Raw genomic sequence first — 19,673 nt, forward strand, 5'->3', positions numbered from 1 at the left:
GAATGAATTGATGTGGTGATGTTTACGGTTGAAGGGGTGTTATTTATAGGCGATGGGAGAGTTAAAAGGCCGAGATATTCAGAACCAATAATGAAATATCTACGCCTTATAACCGCGCGTTAAAAATCCTAGATCCGCACTTGTCCCTTACGTGGCACCAGCTCAGAGAAGGCGTGGATGACCATATGCAACTTTCATGATGTGACGTTAGCTCGGACGAAACCTCGAAAAGGCACAGATGGTGAACCACGCCTTGTGAGAAAGGGTGCTAAATTGGTAAATTTTAGCAAAATGATGTTTGTCAAGTAATCATTTCCTGTCAAGATGATTTTTCTGTAAAATCGCCGGATCTCTCATATTCTTTTTTTATCTATTATTATTATTGTTGTTGTTGTTTCATATGTAATAATATATATAGTAAGACATGAGTGCATTGCCCGTACTGTGAATTCATAGGCCGCCAATGATGCTTGAGCCGACGAGGAAACTGCCAATCCTCGATGTCATGTCAGTCAAAGTGGTTCTTTCCAATTACTTTAAAGGTGTGTTTGGTTAGGGGAATGTGAGATTCCCATGGGAATGGAATTCACATTCCCCCGTTTGGTTGGTCGGGAATGTCATTCCCGGTAATCTTACATTACCAATAGTGGATTTTTTTGGGGTATATTACCGGGAATGTCATTACCTCCATTTCCTTAGGTATTATTGGATTACCAGCGTTTTGGACTAAAATGCCCTTAAAAAATTTCTTTAAAAAATATCCTTATTCTGTCATTAAATAATAAAAATTCTACGAATATTAAATTACAAATTTATCCTTAAACTATTTTAGATTTACAAAAAAATCTATAATTAAAATTTTATATGAAGTTCAGGGGTTAAAACAAAATTTTACCCTTTCATTAAACATTATTATATTTTCAATTTTGTACAAAAAATTATATAAATTTTATGAATTTAATTTTTTAAATAAAATATATAAATATTTTCCAACTTATTAAAAAAATATATATAATAAGGACAATTTGGTCAAATATACATTCCAATAATTTTTTATTCCTTTAACCAAACACGATAATCTTAATTCCTGCTAAACCAACCAAACACAAAATACAATATTTCCAGTAATCATATTACTGGTAATCTTTTATTCCCACTGATAATCTTACATTCCGTGAACCAAACACACCCTAAGACAATTTCAAAAGAGTAATTAGGATTTAAGGTTTATTAGATATTAATTTTAAAATATTCATATGTTCACATTGTTTTCTTGAGTAAACTATCTATTTGGTATTTTATATGTTTTCACATAGTTATTTTGGTCACCCAACTACTTATTTGATATTTCATTTATTCTCATGTTGTTTAATTTAATCATATTTTACAAAATCATATCTAATGTTATGTTTTTTTTATTTTGATACTCAACATTAAATTTGATCATGAATTAAATGTAATAATGATGTGATATGATATAATATTTGTTTTAGTCCCTAAATCCTACACATTCTATAAAAAATTTCCTAATTTAAAGTAATTTAATAATTTTTCAATATCTAATCAGTTTGGTCTTTATTTTAATTTGAAATAATTTATCATTAATGTAATACTTTTGGAGGTTTGATGCCAAATTTATTATTAAAAATCACATCTATTTAAATACCAAAATGAGAAAAATGAACAATTTTGGAGGTTCAATATATATTTAACCCTTTTTAGTTTTATGCTAGTGTCATGTTTAATATATGCTTAAAGTAAAAAGAAGTCCCTAAACTATATAACTCTTTTACTTTAAGCCCCTAAATTATTTTTTGGTCAAAATAAGTCCTAAAACTATTATATGTAACAACTTTAAGTCCTATCATTTTTTTAGTTCGAAAAATTTCTTTCGGCCAATCAGATGTTGACATATCACACAAAATTAGATACTTCTTTTGACCAAAAATAGTTTAGGTACTTAAAATAAAAAGAATATATAGTTTAGATACTTATTTTTACAAATAAATAATGTAAGGACTTAAAGAAAAAAACGTAGTTTAGGGATAAACCTGTAATATATATATTACAATTTAATATATTATGTTGTGTATGCATTGTCCGTACTGTGAATTCATGGGCCGCCAATGATGCCAAGGCCGATGGAGAAAATGCCATCAAATGATCGAGTCAAAAGTGGTTCATCCAAATTATTAGGATATTCTCTCAATTAGTTTATTGCCATCATACCCTATATATATATATATATATATATAAAGGTTTAATATCGTATTTGATACGTGATTTTTTTTCATTTTTTAGAAAATGGTACCTATATTTTTTAACCAATTAGATATCAATATTTGTAAAAGTTACACATTTAACACTTGAATTTATCACTTTTTACGAATATATATAATATGTTCTATTTGAAATCGTTTTGGTACTTTTATTTATCAAACATTACACATGTATCATACGTATAACAATGATAAGTAAAAGTACCAAATTGATTAAAAGGAAAGTAGATGTACCGCTTTCGCAAAAGTCATTAATTTAATTACTCACGTGTAACGTTTGATAAATATAAGTATTAAATTAGTTAAAAATAGTATACAAGTACCATATTTGTAAAAAATACTAACAAAATCAGATATTAAATAATATATTAAATCTAGTTTAAATATGTATTTTTTCAAAGGATGTGGAAGCCATAGTCCAGAAGGAGAAATGGAGAATAACGTAGTACATAGTATTTCTTTTCTTTGCTAAACAAAAAAAATGTATTTTTTAGTTATAATTATATAAAAATCTCTTGAGACTGACATTTTCAAAGTCAGATATGGATATCAATGATAGAACGTGGCAATATTAGTAAGGCAACACAACTTATCCCTTTCAAACTACTTATTCCTCGCCAAAATTATGGGGTTTTTTAATATAAAATTAATATTAATATAAAAATAAACTATTTAATTTAATTTAATAGGTTATTCATTTTTTTAGATCATTTCTAAGATTTTATTTTAAATAATTTAATTTTCAAAACACATAAATTTATAAATTTATAAATATTTTTAGCATAGAATTTATTAATTTCTAAAAATAATGAATATCTTCACTATCCATAAACTTTAATTGAACGTAAAATATCATAAATTTTTTATTAATATGTGATAAGTATAAGACAATATCTATTTAAAGATAACTCTCAACCATTTAATATTAAATGTTCATGTCCTTGAAATTCTTGATACTTGAACCCGAAACCTAAAGAATAACAACAATTCATTTAACACTAAAGTCTCGGTTCCTGCTAAAAAAATAAATGATTATATTTATATTTATATAAATATAGTATTTTTTAAATATATAATTAAACGAAATTTAAATTCAAATACATTATTACAAATTTAATCGAAATTCATATATAGTTTTGATATTTAATCTTTCAAAGAAAATCTAAACGAACTCATTCGAGCACTGTGTTAGCGTGGGTATACTTCTATACAATATTAAAATAATAAAAACTATACTTTTAATGTTAGAATCTATATTTAATAAGAGTTACGTATAAGTTATTTATTGTTGAATAAATTTTATAAAATATAGTTTTAATAAAATATTTCTTCATCTGTAATTGTGATAAAATCTATTTTGAACAATATTTGTACAAGATAAAAATATTTCTTCATCTGTAATTGATTTTCATTAATTACTGTAAACTAGTGATCTTTCTTTTTAAAAATTTTAACCGAGTTAAACCTCAATCGATTATTTTTATATATATATATCAAAATAATTAAATTACAATTAAAATGTTTTTTCTTATCAATTCCAATGATTCAGTGATAATATGAAATAATATCGTAATTTCATATCACTAAAAGGACACAAAATACAAATTTTTGGACTAATTTTTTTAAAAAAGTTTAGAGATCAAATTGTAAAATTGAAAGTTTAAGGACTAAATGTTACACTATCCCATTTTATAGTTTTACAGTTGAAAATTTGAAAAGCCGGCCTCACCCGATAAGAGCCTTCCCTTTTGCCAGCCACAGCCAGAATAGCTCTCAGCCTTAAAGATCTTTTTAAAAAATAAAATAATAATAATAAATGGTCATTTTAATTTCAATTAAAGTCTCGTAATGGAAGACTGGAAAGCGATATGAAAGTGAACACGTAGAGGAATTTGGTCCATGCGAGGAACGTACGACGAAGAACTAGACGCGATTGCTTCGAATTTTCTTTTCAACTTCTCCCCGTTCAGATTTCATTATTATCTCCAATTTTCAGTATTATTTTGGAGTTTTTTTTTCTCATTTTTTGCGGCAATGTCTGATGCACCGGCGTCGTCTTCGGGAATCGTCTTAGAAGGAATTGATGATGTGGAAGATTACGTTTGGGTAAGTACTTCTTCTTGTACTTCCGAGGACTGTTTGGATGCTGAGAAAATGTAGGAACAGAGAATAACGAGCATGCGTTTTATTTTTTTAAAATATGTTAGCTTTTATTTTGCTTTATCTGGAAAGTTTCGTTCCTGTGTGAGAGAATTAAGAATATGTATTTTTATTTATTATCTTTGAATAAAAATGGCTGCCTAAAATCTTATTATATAACAAAGTTATCTCTTTGATGGTTTAAGAAAAAAAAAGGATAATAGGTTCTGAGTCTGTTGTGCAATTATTTTATATTTTTATGTCTTGCTTTATTTTGTTTGAAGAAATTAAAAAGCTAAGACTGAAAGAAGTTATGAAACTCCCCCCCCTCATCAGGTTCATGCATTTTTCTTGATGATCAAACAGCTGTATTCATTCCGTTTTCGTTTACTCCTTCAAATTTTTTTTGTTTTAGTTGTGGGTTTCTTAGAATTGTTTGGTAGTTGGTAACAATGTGGGAAATAACACAAAATTTAACTGTCATATTTGTTTGTTTTATCCTTCACTATAAGTTTGGGTGCTGAGAATTTCTAGGCAACTGTTAAATTGGATAACCGAATTATCAAAAGGGGAACATGTCCCTTCACCTGCAAGCCAAATGAATGCTTAATAAGCTTGCACGTGAACCTATGTGAAACCAAAGATGCAAGCTGAACAGCGGTTAGGGCAGTATCACATAGCCAGATAGGCAAAGTTACATCGAGTGAAGAAATATTAAAGGGGAAACGGATGTCTGGGGTTCTAACTTGGGAGTTTTGATACCATATTAACTTAGGTAAACAATTATCCAAAAAATTTAAGTTGATGAGGAAGGTCCAATTATATATTTAAGTTTACTAACAGAGGACTCACATTTCATTTCTTAACTCTCTGAGTGTGCTATGTTTTATTGGAATTTTTCTTAACATTATTGGCAGTTGGCACATTAAATTTTGGTCAAAATAAATAAAGAAGAAATAGCTGATTTATATTGGTTTTGATAACTGTGAATCTGATGACTGAAATCTATAACCAAAAAACTAAAAAGAAGTGATGATTTGTCTCTCTATAATTAATCTTTGGTTGGCGTAATTAGGGTTTCAGTTCATCTATGAGTTTTCTAGCAATAAATGAAAATTTACTCTAGTTATTGTGCATCTTTGCCGTGCAGAGTGTTTTTTTTCCTACAATATTTAAGAATTTAATGAACCCTGGTTGAAGTGTAGGCAAATGAAGGAGTAGGATCATTGCCATGGGACCGATATAGTCATGTTTATGATCTTATGGAGAATGGAAACCGAGCATTCCGAGAGAATCGTTTTGAGGAGGTTAAAATCTTACTTTCTTAACGGTTCTTTAACTTTATGTCTGTTTATTATGATGACTGAAACAACAATGCTAAATTTCATAAGAATTATACATTTGGTTACTTGTTTCTATTGTATTGTTCCTTTGCTGATACATAATGTTTTTCATTCAGGCTATCAACAATTACTCAAGGGCCAATAACATGAAACCTGGTGATCCTGTTATTCTTGGTAATAGAAGTGCTGCCTACATGAGGTTAGGTTTGTAAATGCTAGTTGTCACTGTTTTGTAGAGATGTGTGCATAAATAGATACAACATATGTACATATGTGTGTACATACTTCCTTCATTTACATGTTCGTTTGGCATTCTTTGAAGTCCTGTGCTACCTGTTAATTATGCTGGAGAACTTGTGGAAATTCTTATGCAGGATTAGTCAGTTTCTGAAAGGTAGATCACCAACAGCTTCTGAATATAGACCATTGAATGGACTGGATATGACAACACTTGCTGAAGTATGCTTATTGCTTTAATCCTTAAATTGCTCAGAAGAACATTCTGCTTTATTTATCTCTTTTACAGACTTTCTGTAAGAATGAAACTTTATTACTATTTTTTCAGCTTGCTCTTAAGGATGCTGAGAGGTTAATGAGCTTGCAAAATAATGAAGTAAGATCCTATATCTTAAAGGCCAATGCTCTAATTCTGGTAAGTGATGGATTGATTGATATAAAGCAGACTTTCTGTAAGAATGAAACTTTATTACTATTTTTTCAGCTTGCTCTTAAGGATGCTGAGAGGTTAATGAGCTTGCAAAATAATGAAGTAAGATCCTATATCTTAAAGGCCAATGCTCTAATTCTGGTAAGTGATGGATTGATTGATATAAATGGATCCAAGCTAAAATTACTATGGGTGTATATCTAGTTATGCTTGATAACAAATGCACAAGAACATGTGCATAATCTATGCAGCCTGATTTCTCTATTGTTTTGTTTTGACCCTGCATTTTACACATGCACATCCAAAGTTGTTCAAAATTCCCTAGCTAAAAGTCTTGTGGGCCTCTCCATGTACTATTATTGTCTTAACATACATATGCACATGTTCATTCACTTATCTATGCCATATTGGTTTTATCAAGCATTTGTATTGTTTTCACCATGCAGTTGGAAAGATATGAGGTGGCATGGGATATTATTCTTTCTGGTCTTCAAATTGATCCTTTCAGGTAGTTTATGTTTTATTTTGTTTTAACATATATTGAATTTTAGTTTCTGATCTGAATGATCCTTACTTCTGGTAATAAATAGTGCCGTTCTCCGGGCTGCTCTTCAGAGTTTGGAGAGGAGGCCTTCCAGCTTGGTGCAGACTAGAGGCCATGAGGGGCCCGAACGTACTGATGATTTTGATTGCACACTTTGTCTGAAGTTACTATATGAACCCATAACAACACCTTGCGGGCATTCTTTTTGTCGCTCATGTTTATTTCAGACAATGGATCGCAGTGAGTATTTGTGGTTGTTGATTCCAATTCTTATTGTGCTTTTTATCACCATGCTATTTTCTGACCTTGTATTAAAATGATAGGTAACAAATGCCCATTGTGCCGAACAGTGTTATTTATTAGTCCTAGGACATGTGCAATAAGGTAATCTTCTGGTCTTTGGTTATCAATTGAAGTACTTCTGTTAGGAAATTGGGAGGGAATCATGATCTTGAACCTCAGCTGTTTGACTGGCTTGTGTGATTAGTTGAGAAACAACTATTCATTTCTTCTATATTACAGATACAGTAGGCTGCAACTGACAGTTTGTAGATTTTTATTCATGTTGTTCTTTTGGAGAACAATGATCTAAGTTTTGAATCTTATGGCCTCAGTTGATTCAATTAGCATATGAAGACCTGTTCATACCTAAAGAACTTGGCATATCCACATGTAGTTTATGATAACTGAACTTGGGAATTGTCTTCTGTCAACTTCTTACATTTTGCTAAGTGTTAGTTTGCTATTTTCTTCTTTGAAAGTATTTATACTTCTTTGGCATGGATTTCTGTTCTTTTTTTTTACTATTATTAATAACATTACTTGTTTGATAGTGTAACGCTAAACAACATCATACAAAAGAACTTCCCAGAAGAATATGATGAAAGGAGGTCAGAGCACACATTCTTTAACTTATCCTACCAATTTTGTATAAATAAAAGTTTCTTAGTGTAGCCTCTTAGACGAATCCTTCTGTCTGAATTTATTTGATCTTAATCGACTAGGGTCACTGCCTGGCTAACCTGGTAGTGATTCATTGGTTTTTTAAATATTTATATTTATTTATTTGGTTGTCAAGGCATGCAATCCTTCCATGTTGATAGCTGAACTAAAGGTTACAATTGTTAGTCACATGTTCTTACATTTGGTGCATATGTTCAGGCTGATTACTTCCTGTGTCTAAAGTGCGTTGCTACTGGATTTGTAATGTGGAAAAGTGAATTGTTAGCCTGTTTTTGCAATTGACATCAGTTTGAGTTGTTCATCTTACCTTTAAAGCCCACTTCTACATGCATATTTTTTTGCTCTGATCACCATGATTTAGTTTTATTTGCTTGAAAACAGGTGAGGAGAATAATGGAAGGGAATCATAGGATGGGAATGGTGGGCCTTATTTTCATTGGTTCTTCTTTCTTTTGTCAAAGCATGTGTAATGGCCCTCACTATTTATTTTTTTGATCCGTTATTAATGTAGGTCATCCGTGATCCCGCTACAGATACCATTGCTGATTTTGCTTGTGAAGTGGAGATCACCGAGTACGTGGCTTGTAACCTTTCTTCAATCGAAAAGCATTGCACCATAGCTCAATTTTGTTTTGAAAAGATTATGTGTTTAACCTTATGATCATTTCATGTGCTAAATATGTAGATGTGGGGCCCTCACTATTTATTTTTTTGATCCGTTATTAATGTAGGTCATCCGTGATCCCGCTACAGATACCATTGCTGATTTTGCTTGTGAAGTGGAGATCACCGAGTACGTGGCTTGTAAACCTTTCTTCAATCGAAAAGCATTGCACCATAGCTCAAATTTTGTTTTGAAAAGATTATGTGTTTTAACCTTATGATCATTTCATGTGCTCTAAATATGTAGATGTGAGCCACTTCCTGATGGACGCTTTGTTCTAGAGGTGAACATTATCAACTTTCCTTTGCCTTACCTTCGCCTTGCCTTCAATAAGATTTTTTGTGTTATATGCACTAAAGTTGCAAAAATAGCTTTTATTCATTTGCAATTCCTCCATCTGAAAGTCTCTGATAAAGCAGACATTTTAGAAACAAATAATATAAGATTAATCGTTCCTTAAACTAAACAATAAACTGCAGCTTGGTCATAGATGGGGTTTTCGTATATTACCCCGGCTTTAGAATTTTATGCGAATCTAGAAGCTTCCTTGCTACTAGTGGTCTTTCCCTACATTCAGTGGCTTGTTTTCTAGAACCGAACTTTCATGTTTTTTAATGCATTACTACTTACGGGCATATGTTTAAGTATACGAATACATGAGTAAGCTTTTCTTTATACGAGAAACTAGGGGAGAGCATTCAAACGAGTTGAGTTAAAATTTTGAGTTATCGAGTTAAATTCTATTTTATAACTCAAAACTTTATTTAAAATTATTTCGGGTCGAGTTGTTCAAGTTTTTGTTTAAATTTAATTGTAAATATTTATAATGTTATTGTACTCATTTTTTTTGATAAGAATTTCAGGCCTCGTTAAAAACCGCCTTCTTGATTAAAGGAGCTTGTAGAGAAGATCCTTAATCAGCGGAAGGAGGAAAAGAGTGCCTTAGGGTATTATTGAACAAAAGAAATTACATAAGATACAACCTACAAAACACCCCCATGAAAAACATAAATACAATAAACACCCATAAACCACCCATAGTAAACAACACTAAATCAACCAATTCCTTCTTTAGCTAAGGCATTAGCCTCTAAATTAGTTGTACTATTTACCCATCTAACAACACCATGTAATACATCAAGCCTATGAACAATATCTTTAACCATAAAAGCATAAACATCAGGACATAATTCTACCTCCTTAACCCAATCCATGACCATCTTGCTGTCACTTTCAATAATCAAACGGTCCTTGAAACTCTCTCGAAAATCAGCATAGAACACCAACCCCTTCTGAATAGCTTTTAATTCCATATAGGTCGGAGGCCCTTGACCAACAGTTTCCTTGAAAAAGCCTAAGGTCAACCCTGTGGAATCCTTTAAAACTCCTTTTATCCCACTCTTCTTCCAATCTCTAGTAGTAGCTGTGTCAACATTAAGTTTTACAAAACCTTTAGGAGGAGGGGACCAAGGAGAAACAGAAACAATCTGATTGGCATTAAAAGAACACGAGTCCCCTAAGGAAGGATCTGAAATAAGAGAATCTTTAGGGATAGAAACCTCTTTGTGCTTTGCTAGGAACCAAGAAGCAAGCCTAAACCTTGCTAAGAAGAAATATTCAACCATATCTAACTTCCCTCCTCAAACACAATTAGATTCCTTATTTTCCAAGTTGTCCAAAGGACGACCCTGGAATTAAAGACCAAATTGGAGAGTTAGTCTTCATAGCAACCTAAGCAAGAAGAAAGCTTTTCGCATTATCATGAAAAACAATCTTTATCCTCCAGAAATTCAGAAATTTGTTCCAAATAACCCAAACCACCGAACAAGAGATAAACAAATGTGAGGAAGACTCATCCTCCAACTTGCAAAGAGGACATACCACGTCTTCAATACCTTGAACACCTCTTTTAACAAGTTCTGTCTTAACAACCAACTTCCCTAAAACAACCTGCCACATAAAAGACTCCACTCTTGGCGGCAAGTCACCCCTCCAAATAATCTTCTTCCAAAAGTGGACGTCCTCCGAACCCAAAGAATCTGATGAACATAATTTAATACCAGATTTTACAGTGTATACCCCATCCCCAGTACCTTTCCACATCATCCCATCAGAAATCTCCATTGATAATGAAATAGAGGAAATGACAGCCATCAAATTAGCCCACTGCTCTAATTCCCAGTCATTTAAATTCCTTCGAAATTGCACATCCCAAATCCAGCCCGAAGAACTATATTCCCCAAATTCAAATAATTTGTCCATTTTATTAGTGGAAATAGAAAACAATCTAGGGAAAATGAGCAAAAGAGGAGAATCCAAAACCCAATTATCCTGCCAAAACCGAATTAATCTTCCATCTCCTACTCGAAAACTGCACAAACTTGGAACCAAAATTGTCCTCCACAAAGTGATTATTAATAAGAGATCTCCAAATCCAAGAGACTTTTTGAGGGATTTTACCGTCAAACAATAACAGAGAAGAATCTAGATTATATTTTGAAAAAATAAATGCCCTCCAAACAGACTCCCTTTCATTGGCAAACCTCCAGGACCATTTTTGAAGAAGTGCTCTATTCATGAAATTTAGATTAAGAATACCGAAACCCCCCTCAGTCTTAGGTTTGTTCACATTCGGCCAAGAAACTCAATGAATTTTATTTTTACCATTTCTTCCTCTCCATAAGAAATTAGACATAATTGAGTTGAGAGTTTTAAGAACCGAAGCTGGTAACTTAAATAAAGATAAATAATAGGTAGGAAGTGAACATAGAACCGACTTAACCAATACCAATCTTCCTGCTAAAGAAAGGGAAGAAGCCTTCCACCCAGATAGGTTTATGGTAAAATTATTAATCACTGGATTCCATAGAGCTGCAGAATTCCTAGTAGCTCCCAAAGGAAGCCCTAGGTAGTCAGAGAGAAAACTACCAACTGAACAACCGATAGTGTTAGCCCAATCCTGAACTTCCTCCTCATTCAAATTAACACCAAACAATTTACTTTTCTTCATGTTGAGCTGTAAACCTGAGATTACTTGAAACACACGAACACCCTCTTCACATTTAAAATCTGCATTTTAGATGCACCACAAAATATAATGAGATCATCCGCAAACTGTAAATGAGATAAAGTGAATGAGCCTTCATTTCTGCCAAGAACCAGCCCCTGGTCAACAGCCTTTAAAATCAACAAATTAAGAAGTTCTCCAATAAAATTAAACAACAAAGGGGATAAAGAACATCACTGTCTAAGTCCCTTTGCCATTGGGATTTCCTCAGAAGGAACTCCATTAACTAAAACCGAAACAGAAGCTGTGGAAACACATTCTATGATCCAACCTCTCCACCTGGGACCAAATCCCATTTTCTCCATCAATAGAAACAAAATATCCCAATCAACCGAATCATATGCTTTCTTGAAACCAGCCTTGAAAACACAGCCTTTAATTCCATTTTTCCTCCAAAAATCTACTCCTTCATTTGCAATTAAAGAGCAATCCAATATTTGTCTACCTTGGGTGAAAGCAAACCGAGTAGGACTAATTAAGTCTGAAATACAACTCCTCAATCTCCTCAAAAGACATTTAGAGAGGATCTTATATAATCCACCAACGAAGCTAATAGGTTATAATCATCAAGATCACCACAGTTAGAAGTCTTAGGAATGAGGATAATAAAGGTATGATTAATGCCATGATCCCAATCATTCCCCAAGTAAAAATTATGAAAGAACTTCAAAATCTCTCCCTTAAGAACATTCCAATATCTTTTGAAAAAGCCCATATTAAAACCATCCGGCCCCGGAGCTTTATTGCTATTGCAAGACTTTAAAGTATCCCATATCTCCTCCTTTGTGAAAACTTTCTCCAAAATCTGATTCTGCTCATATGAGATACTGGAAAAATGCAGTCCTATATCTTCCACTTCTAAGGTAGACTTATCATTGAAAGCCTTAAAAAAGTGATCTCTAACAGTGGCCTTTATAACGTTCGGGTCTTGAATAACATTTCCCCTGCTAATTAGAACATTCAAAGCGTTTCTCTTCCTCCTAACTGAAGCACACATATGAAAGAATCTGGTATTTCTGTCCCCGTCTTCAACCCACTTCGATCTTGAATTCTGGAACCAAATCTGCTCCTCTATCTTATACAAATTCCACAATTCTGATCTTAATTCCTTCAGTTCAACTGCTTTTTCACTATTGGAACCATTTTGCATATGCAGACCATCCATTTCTAGCTTATGAATCTTCAATTCTAACTCAGAAATTAGAACTCCTGGAAACTTGTCCCTCTTCCCTGCCCAATTCTTGATGGCTGATTTGGTTTGCTTTAGATTATTGAAAATTCCAACATTTCTCCGAAAGCTCTTACATTCTTGAAATGTAGATTTGACCAGATCCTAGAATCCATCTTCATCCATCAAATAATTAAATAGTTTAAACGGTTTTTTCCCCCAATCCATACCTCCATTTTCAAACTGCATTATGGTCTGAGACAGACCTTGGTAGTAACGATTGAACAAGATCTGGAAAAGCAGCCATGAATTGGCTATCAACCAAAAATCTGTCCAGCCTTACATAGGTCGGGGAATCTTGGTTGTTACACCAAGTAAATCTACCCCCACTCAATGGCAAATCAATCAACCCTGTATTAAACATAAATTGGCTGAAAATCCCTATTGAACTCTTGTTCTGAGCTCTACCAATCTTCTCAACTTCATGTAGATAAACATTAAGGTCCCCTCCAACACAAATAGGATCACTTTGACCTCCTATAAACATGCTTAATTCTTCAAAAAAGCTCCCTTTCTCCTCCTCAACAGAAGGACCATACACATTAATAAATTTGCACCTGAAATTATTAGCACGAAATCTCCCAGAAATAGCAATAAATCTGCTGGTTATGAACTGATTTTGCAACTCAAAAATGTTGTCATCCCAGCAACTCAGTAACCCCCCTGCTGAACCAACCGATGGAGACTTAATAACCCCTTGTAATTTTTTAACCCGTTCCTTCTAAAAAAAGATCTCTGAATCTTCTCTAATTTAGTTTCTTGCAGCCACAGAAAATGAGGAGAGTATTCTGAAACTAGCCTCTGAACAGCCTTTTGCTTCTCTTTTGTACCTAAGCCTCTAACATTCCAAGTTACAATTGATAACTTTAACATCATCATTAAAAAATCATCAATCTAAACCCCCATCAAGATTACCTTGATTGACTATATTCAATTCTTTCTCCAAGTTGATAATCTTATCCAAAAAAGCCTCATTCCCTTTCTTAAAGGACACCCTCAATAGCTTGCTTATTTCCCAAGTAGCTAGGGCTTCCTCCATTACATTCGAAAAAGCTGAAGAAGACACAGTTCCCTTAACAGCCGTCTTTTAGCTCTTCTGATGTCAAAGCCCGAACTGAATCTAGTGCTTTCTCCTTCTAACAACTCTCCTGCAACCTCCACATCCACCATCTGTTGAGCATCTTTTGAGAACTGAAACTCCCATTCCTTACTGATTAATTCCTCCTCTCTTTCAGGCATAACATTCAAAACACTCCCATGCCCGAATTTTCTGTCCCTAGACCTTGTATAATCCTCTTATAGCTGCTTGTTTTTCTTCTCTCTAACGGAACACTTTTTGAAGACAACGGTCTTTTATTTCTGCATCGAGTTCTCCCCCTTGAAAAACTTTCTGCCATATTAGTACTTGGATCTAACAACATTAACTCTGGTCCAATTTGCCCTAATCCAGCCTGAAGACACTTCTCCGAATCTGAGTCATTCCCCTCTTCTTTATTAGAATTTCCAGAGTTAATAGAATTATGCTTGTGGATCATTCTGCCAAACTTGTCTATATTAATTACTTGACCAGCTGGAATTATTTTTGAAACAAAAAGCCCTGAATGTCCCTCATCATCTGATTGGGCTGAGATCCATAAGTAGAAAAATTTGAATTTCTAATTCCTAGCCCGGCAAAATCACCAACTTTTGTACTCCCAATATTCTGACTTTCTGACAGTCCACAATTAATGCCATTCCTATCTATGGAAAGTCTTGGGAGCTGTTTCTCCCCGCCAACTTCCCCAGAATCATGAAAAGCTCCATTGTCAAACCAATTGTCAACTCTTTGCCGAAAATCTTTGCTGAACCATCTGTATCTTTCCCACTTTCTGACATCAATTTGACTTCTTCCTCTACAGAGAACTTCTCTCCAAACTGTCCCCCACCGTAATCTTCCACCGGAGAGCTGCCAAAAAAAGAACTTGAAGCCTGGCTCGCCGATCCCACCTTGATGCACACTTTAAATGATCTTCCGTATGAACCAAGAGAGATCACCTCCGGAACATCAAAAAAACTTTCCACCCTCAATAATATTTTCGCCGTTGTGAGGTCTTCTTTTTTCGTAGTGGCATCATGAATGTCAACAAATATCCCCTATCTCCTTGTTAATTGTTTGAAGAACTGATCATTCCAGCATAACAGAGGAACCCCCACTAATTCCACTAAATAGAAGGCCATTGGGACACCCTCATCATTCAAAAAAGGTGCTAATCTATCAAACCATAACTCTAGTTCTTCTTTCCTCTTCAACCAAGTATCCCACATCTCTTCAGATGAATTAAAGACAATAACACAAGAATTCCACACATGTCCCATCGACAACTTGGAATTCAAAGCCATCTTTAAGTAACGCCTTTTGAACTGACTCAATCTGAAATGAATGTTTAATAATCCCCGTTAATGACCTTTTAACCCAACTTGAGCTTTCAGAAGGAATATGCATTTCCAGAATATTTTTCTTCACTTTCCCCCTATGAATATCATTGGATGAATTCGCCTTGTTCCCCATTGCACTTCTGCTTGACAACAAAGCATCTTTGTAAGACCTAACATCCCTAAAACCATTATTTAAAACTTTCGCCTGATTGGAATTGGATGTTCCAGCGATATTCTGACTGAGAACCTTCTTTGAGGCAGTATTCTTTCCCTCTAACCAGGAAGGAGTTCCCTTGTATCTTGCAGGACCAACTGAAATCTTTCTCCCATCTATCAGAACACCATTTAAGACCTCGACTGCCCTCTTCAAATCTGCCTCACTCTTAAACTGAACAAAGGCAAAAGTTGAAAATTTCTAATTGATTCCAATTTAAACTGCTTTCTATAACCATATACAATATGCATATATATTTCTTTGTATTTTTTCATATGCAGTATACATATATCATGCAAAGTTGAGAGATTCGACTAGAACTTGAAAACCAATCCACTACAAATTTCGAGTTATTCGAGTCCTATTTTATAACTCAAATTTTATTTGAAATTTTTTTCGAGTCGAGTTTGTGAAATTATGAGCCAAATCGAGTTTTGCTCACCCTTACGAGAAACAAAAAGGAATTTGTGCGTTTTCTGATCTGAAGGTTGATACAATAATATCAAGAGGCTACTAGAGAAAGCCTCTTTTACAGTAATATAATTTGAATCTTTCTATGTTTATTCAGCTAAACCTGTAAGCTAGCATCAAGAAGCTACTAGAGAAAACCTCTTTTTTACCCCAATGTTGGACACATAATGTTTGTATTTAAATCTGGCAAAAAATAATCATATATTTATACAAAATGCAGATTGAAAGTCGCCGGAGATTTCGCATCCTCAGATCATGGGACCAAGATGGGTTAGTTTTCTCATCATCTGATCATGTACACCATATGCTTTTACTCACAGTTTCAAATATTCATGCCCCTACTAGTTTTTGTTGTGGGACGTCATACTTTTGCAATCTTTGCAGATATCGAATGGCAGAGGTCGAGTGGGTACAAGACGTACCCCCAAGAGATGCTAGAGAAAGAGAAGATGTATGATTTATCATTTTTTGTTGTTGCCAATAAGCATCAACTAGTTATTTTATGTAATAACTAAGTTACTTGGACCCGGGTGCAAGTGTCGGACACGGGTATTGGAGGATCCTTATAGGTCAAATCTCCAAATCGAAGTGTCAGACACGAGTATTTCATGAAAATTGAAGAGTCCAAGCAACATAGTATAATAATGCCCATGATGCTTACAGTTGCAGGAGTTGACAAATAATGCAGCAGCATATGCTCGGTCATGGCTAAGTACGGCAAAAGAAGCAACACGAGGTAAGACTCTTAAGTCGGATACATTGAAATTTTAGAAACCATACTGTTAATACTTCTCTAATATCGATTCATCTTAAAACATGGTTCTAATAAATTGAGCTAGTCTCATTTCACCACATTTTCTCGAGGCAGACTGATATGGTTCTATCTTACCATGTACTAAGATGCCAAAAGGCGACATGTTCGAAAACTTTTAAGGTTTAGAGTTTTAATGTTGCTACAACTTTTCGTTGTCCCCGATTTTTTTTGTGGTTTAATAGGTTTCGAGACCGAGTAAGGAGGGTTATTTATCGTCTCGAATTTTCTTTAGCATAACGAACATATAATGTGTGTTGTTACTACTTTTCCCAACTTCTGCACAGATCGAAGAAGGCTTGAGATGCTCTATAACGTTGAAGCAATGATGCCTAATACACGAGACCCTGAGCGCTTCAGTTTCTGGGTACGGTTCTTTCTCCCATTATATCGTTGGTATATGATTTAGTTATTGTTTGAATTTGATTATATAATGATCACCAACTCGGACCATCGGACAGCTTGCTACCGTGTCAAATCGAAGGCCTTCGGAAAAATTGGAACTGCTACGTATCCGAGATACAGGAGAGGTATGATTTTTCAGTCGCATTGTAAGGCAGTTGGTTACTTTGAATCTGGTGCGACTGTTCTATATAGCTATGCAGGGACAGAGGCACGCATGGCCCCTCCCCCAACCTTGATGATTTAATTGCAATTTAAATCACTTGTAGTTAAAATTAAGCTCTAACTCCTCCCAAAAATTTCTGATTTAATTATTTTTAGGATTTTGTTAGTTTTAAAATTAATAAAATTAAGTCTTAATCCCTGATTTTCCTGGTTTAATTACTTTTTAAGATCTTTTAATTTTAAAATTAGTGAAATTAAGCCCTAATTCCTTTATCTTTTATGGTTTAATAAACTTTTTGGATTTGTTTGTTTAAAGTTTAAAAAAAAAACTTAGTCCCCCAGTGACTGATTTTGACGGTATAATTTGGGGGGTCTAATCAAAATTTTAAAATTTTTTGAGGAACTTAATGAGAGATTTTTAAAATATGTGAGGGACTAATTAAAATTTTCAAAACTTTTGGGAGGTTTAATGAGATTTTTTAACAATTCTGAAATGGTATAATTAAAAATATTAAAAAAAATTAAGATTGGGTGAGAATTTTTAAAATTTTGAAGTGACCTACATAAAAATTTCAAAAATAGTTTAATATTATAATGAAAATTTCTCAAAATTTTGGTTGTGCCGCGACTTCTTTTACTCTTGTTACCCTCCATTCGTGTTAGTTTTCTTATAGTTCGATTCTGACTCTGTTTTGTAACTATATACTTGATATGGATATATTTTATTTTTCATATATTTAAAAGATTATATTTTCATGCTCATATCCATATATACTCGAGCATAAACTCTTCAAGAAAATTAAAGAGTCGAACCAAGGCACCATATTATAAATGTTTGAATCATCATTTTTGTTTTGTAGAGGATACGAAGGGGACTGATATACCTGAGAACAGAATCACAAGGTCATCGGTAATGTACAGTGATACTTATGATAATATGGATGCAGTTTATATATATATATATATTTAACAAATACAATAAATTAATTCGACCTTAATTTATATATATATATATTTGATTCAATATTCTTTGGGCCACACTATAGAAGTCTGTGGGTCCCTATGTTTGTTGTAAAGTCATTATTTTGAATCCAATTTCTTGAATGCTTTAAGGACTCTGTTTTTGTTTATATATTTGCCTACTAAATTTTAATTTTATGCTTTTTTCAAATTTATTAGAATAATGTATATGTTTTTGTTATAAATTATGATTTGAAATTAGTTAGGTTTTGGTCTAAACAATTTACGGAATCTTATAACATAATATAAGTTCATTGTCTAGAGTTTAGTATATATATAGATAGAACTCTATTACACAATGTAAAACTCTTTTAGTTTTATAAAGATTTAGAACTATTAGATGAGTGAAAATAGATGACTGAGATTAATAATAGGAAATGAGAAGATATTCACTAGAAAAAATAACAAGAAGTCTATCTCATTTATTTATTTTTCACTCATCAAATTGTTCTAAATCTGTGTAAAATTAAATAGTTTTATATTGTGTAAGCAGATCCTAATATATATATATAGTTAAAGATAAATGTTTTTCGTATCTCTTATAAAATTGTTTCCTAATGAATCTCTTTTTTTATCTGTATTTTTTCTTGGTTAAGGTTTTTCACACGAATTTGTGTTTGAATTTTTTATATTTTCCTTTTTATTTGCGATCAATTATTTTCTAGCATCTTTCTAATTTTGTAACAATTTTCTTAAAAACCCAAAGTGATGAACAATTTTTAGACGTCATGTCATCGAAAATAATTAAAATGTCATTCAGAGTAGAATAAGAAAATTTAAATTACGGAGTCATAATATTAAAAGAGTATATATACATATTTAAAATTAAACAAAGGATAAATTAATAGTGTTAATATTTTTTTAGTGTATTATTAATTTTATTTTTAATATTTTCATATATAAAAATTATAAAAAAATAGGTGTCACTTGACACTTCTAAATAAAGGTGGTTCAGCATAGGGCTGAACAACAAAATCGAGAAAATTGAAAAACAGACATGAACAGAGTAAAACGGTTCGGTTTGATTTGGTTTGACCTTATACGGTTCGGTTTTTGGATTGATTTAAAGTCTCAATTCTATTGATTAGGTTCAGTTCGAGTTTTTCATATGGAACCCATTTGTTCCATATTGAACCGAATAGACAATTTTTTTTAAAAAATTATAGGTTCAAGTGATTTTTTCATTAAAAAACTGAACCGAACTGAAAAACCGAACCGTTAAAAAAATCGAATCGAACCGAAAAACAGATTTCGGTTTTTTCGTTTTTTTAACTATTCGGT

At 32.9% G+C, this 19,673-nt stretch overlaps 1 protein-coding gene across 1 annotated transcript; it reads left to right on the forward strand.

The window, feature by feature from the left end:
• The first annotated feature begins 4,033 nt into the window (after nt 1-4,033).
• Nucleotides 4,034-18,482, forward strand: LOC120192090 (LON peptidase N-terminal domain and RING finger protein 3-like). The gene is made up of 18 exons (XM_039194940.1): nt 4,034-4,385; nt 5,624-5,725; nt 5,878-5,960; nt 6,136-6,220; nt 6,327-6,413; nt 6,875-6,936; nt 7,019-7,212; nt 7,296-7,356; nt 7,806-7,920; nt 8,317-8,355; nt 8,447-8,508; nt 8,846-8,882; nt 16,215-16,264; nt 16,379-16,445; nt 16,658-16,730; nt 17,093-17,172; nt 17,267-17,335; nt 18,233-18,482. Exons 1-18 carry the CDS (start codon nt 4,179-4,181, stop codon nt 18,284-18,286), a joined length of 1,527 nt encoding a protein of 508 aa, XP_039050871.1. The 5' UTR covers nt 4,034-4,178; the 3' UTR covers nt 18,287-18,482.
• Nucleotides 18,483-19,673: the final 1,191 nt, after the last annotated feature.

Source organism: Hibiscus syriacus, unplaced genomic scaffold (genome assembly GCF_006381635.1).
Source record: "Hibiscus syriacus cultivar Baekdansim isolate YM2019G1 unplaced genomic scaffold, ASM638163v2 tig00116971_pilon, whole genome shotgun sequence".
Taxonomy (NCBI): domain Eukaryota; kingdom Viridiplantae; phylum Streptophyta; class Magnoliopsida; order Malvales; family Malvaceae; genus Hibiscus; species Hibiscus syriacus.

Bases quoted from the DNA above. Each gene is read 5' to 3' on its own strand.
- LOC120192090 (XM_039194940.1), top strand. From the start codon at position 4,179: ATGCGAGGAACGTACGACGAAGAACTAGACGCGATTGCTTCGAATTTT. The intron at 5,961-6,135 runs GTTAGGTTTGTA...ATTCTTATGCAG, and splicing joins AGAAGTGCTGCCTACATGAG to GATTAGTCAGTTTCTGAAAG. The intron at 16,731-17,092 runs GTAAGACTCTTA...ACTTCTGCACAG, and splicing joins GGCAAAAGAAGCAACACGAG to ATCGAAGAAGGCTTGAGATG.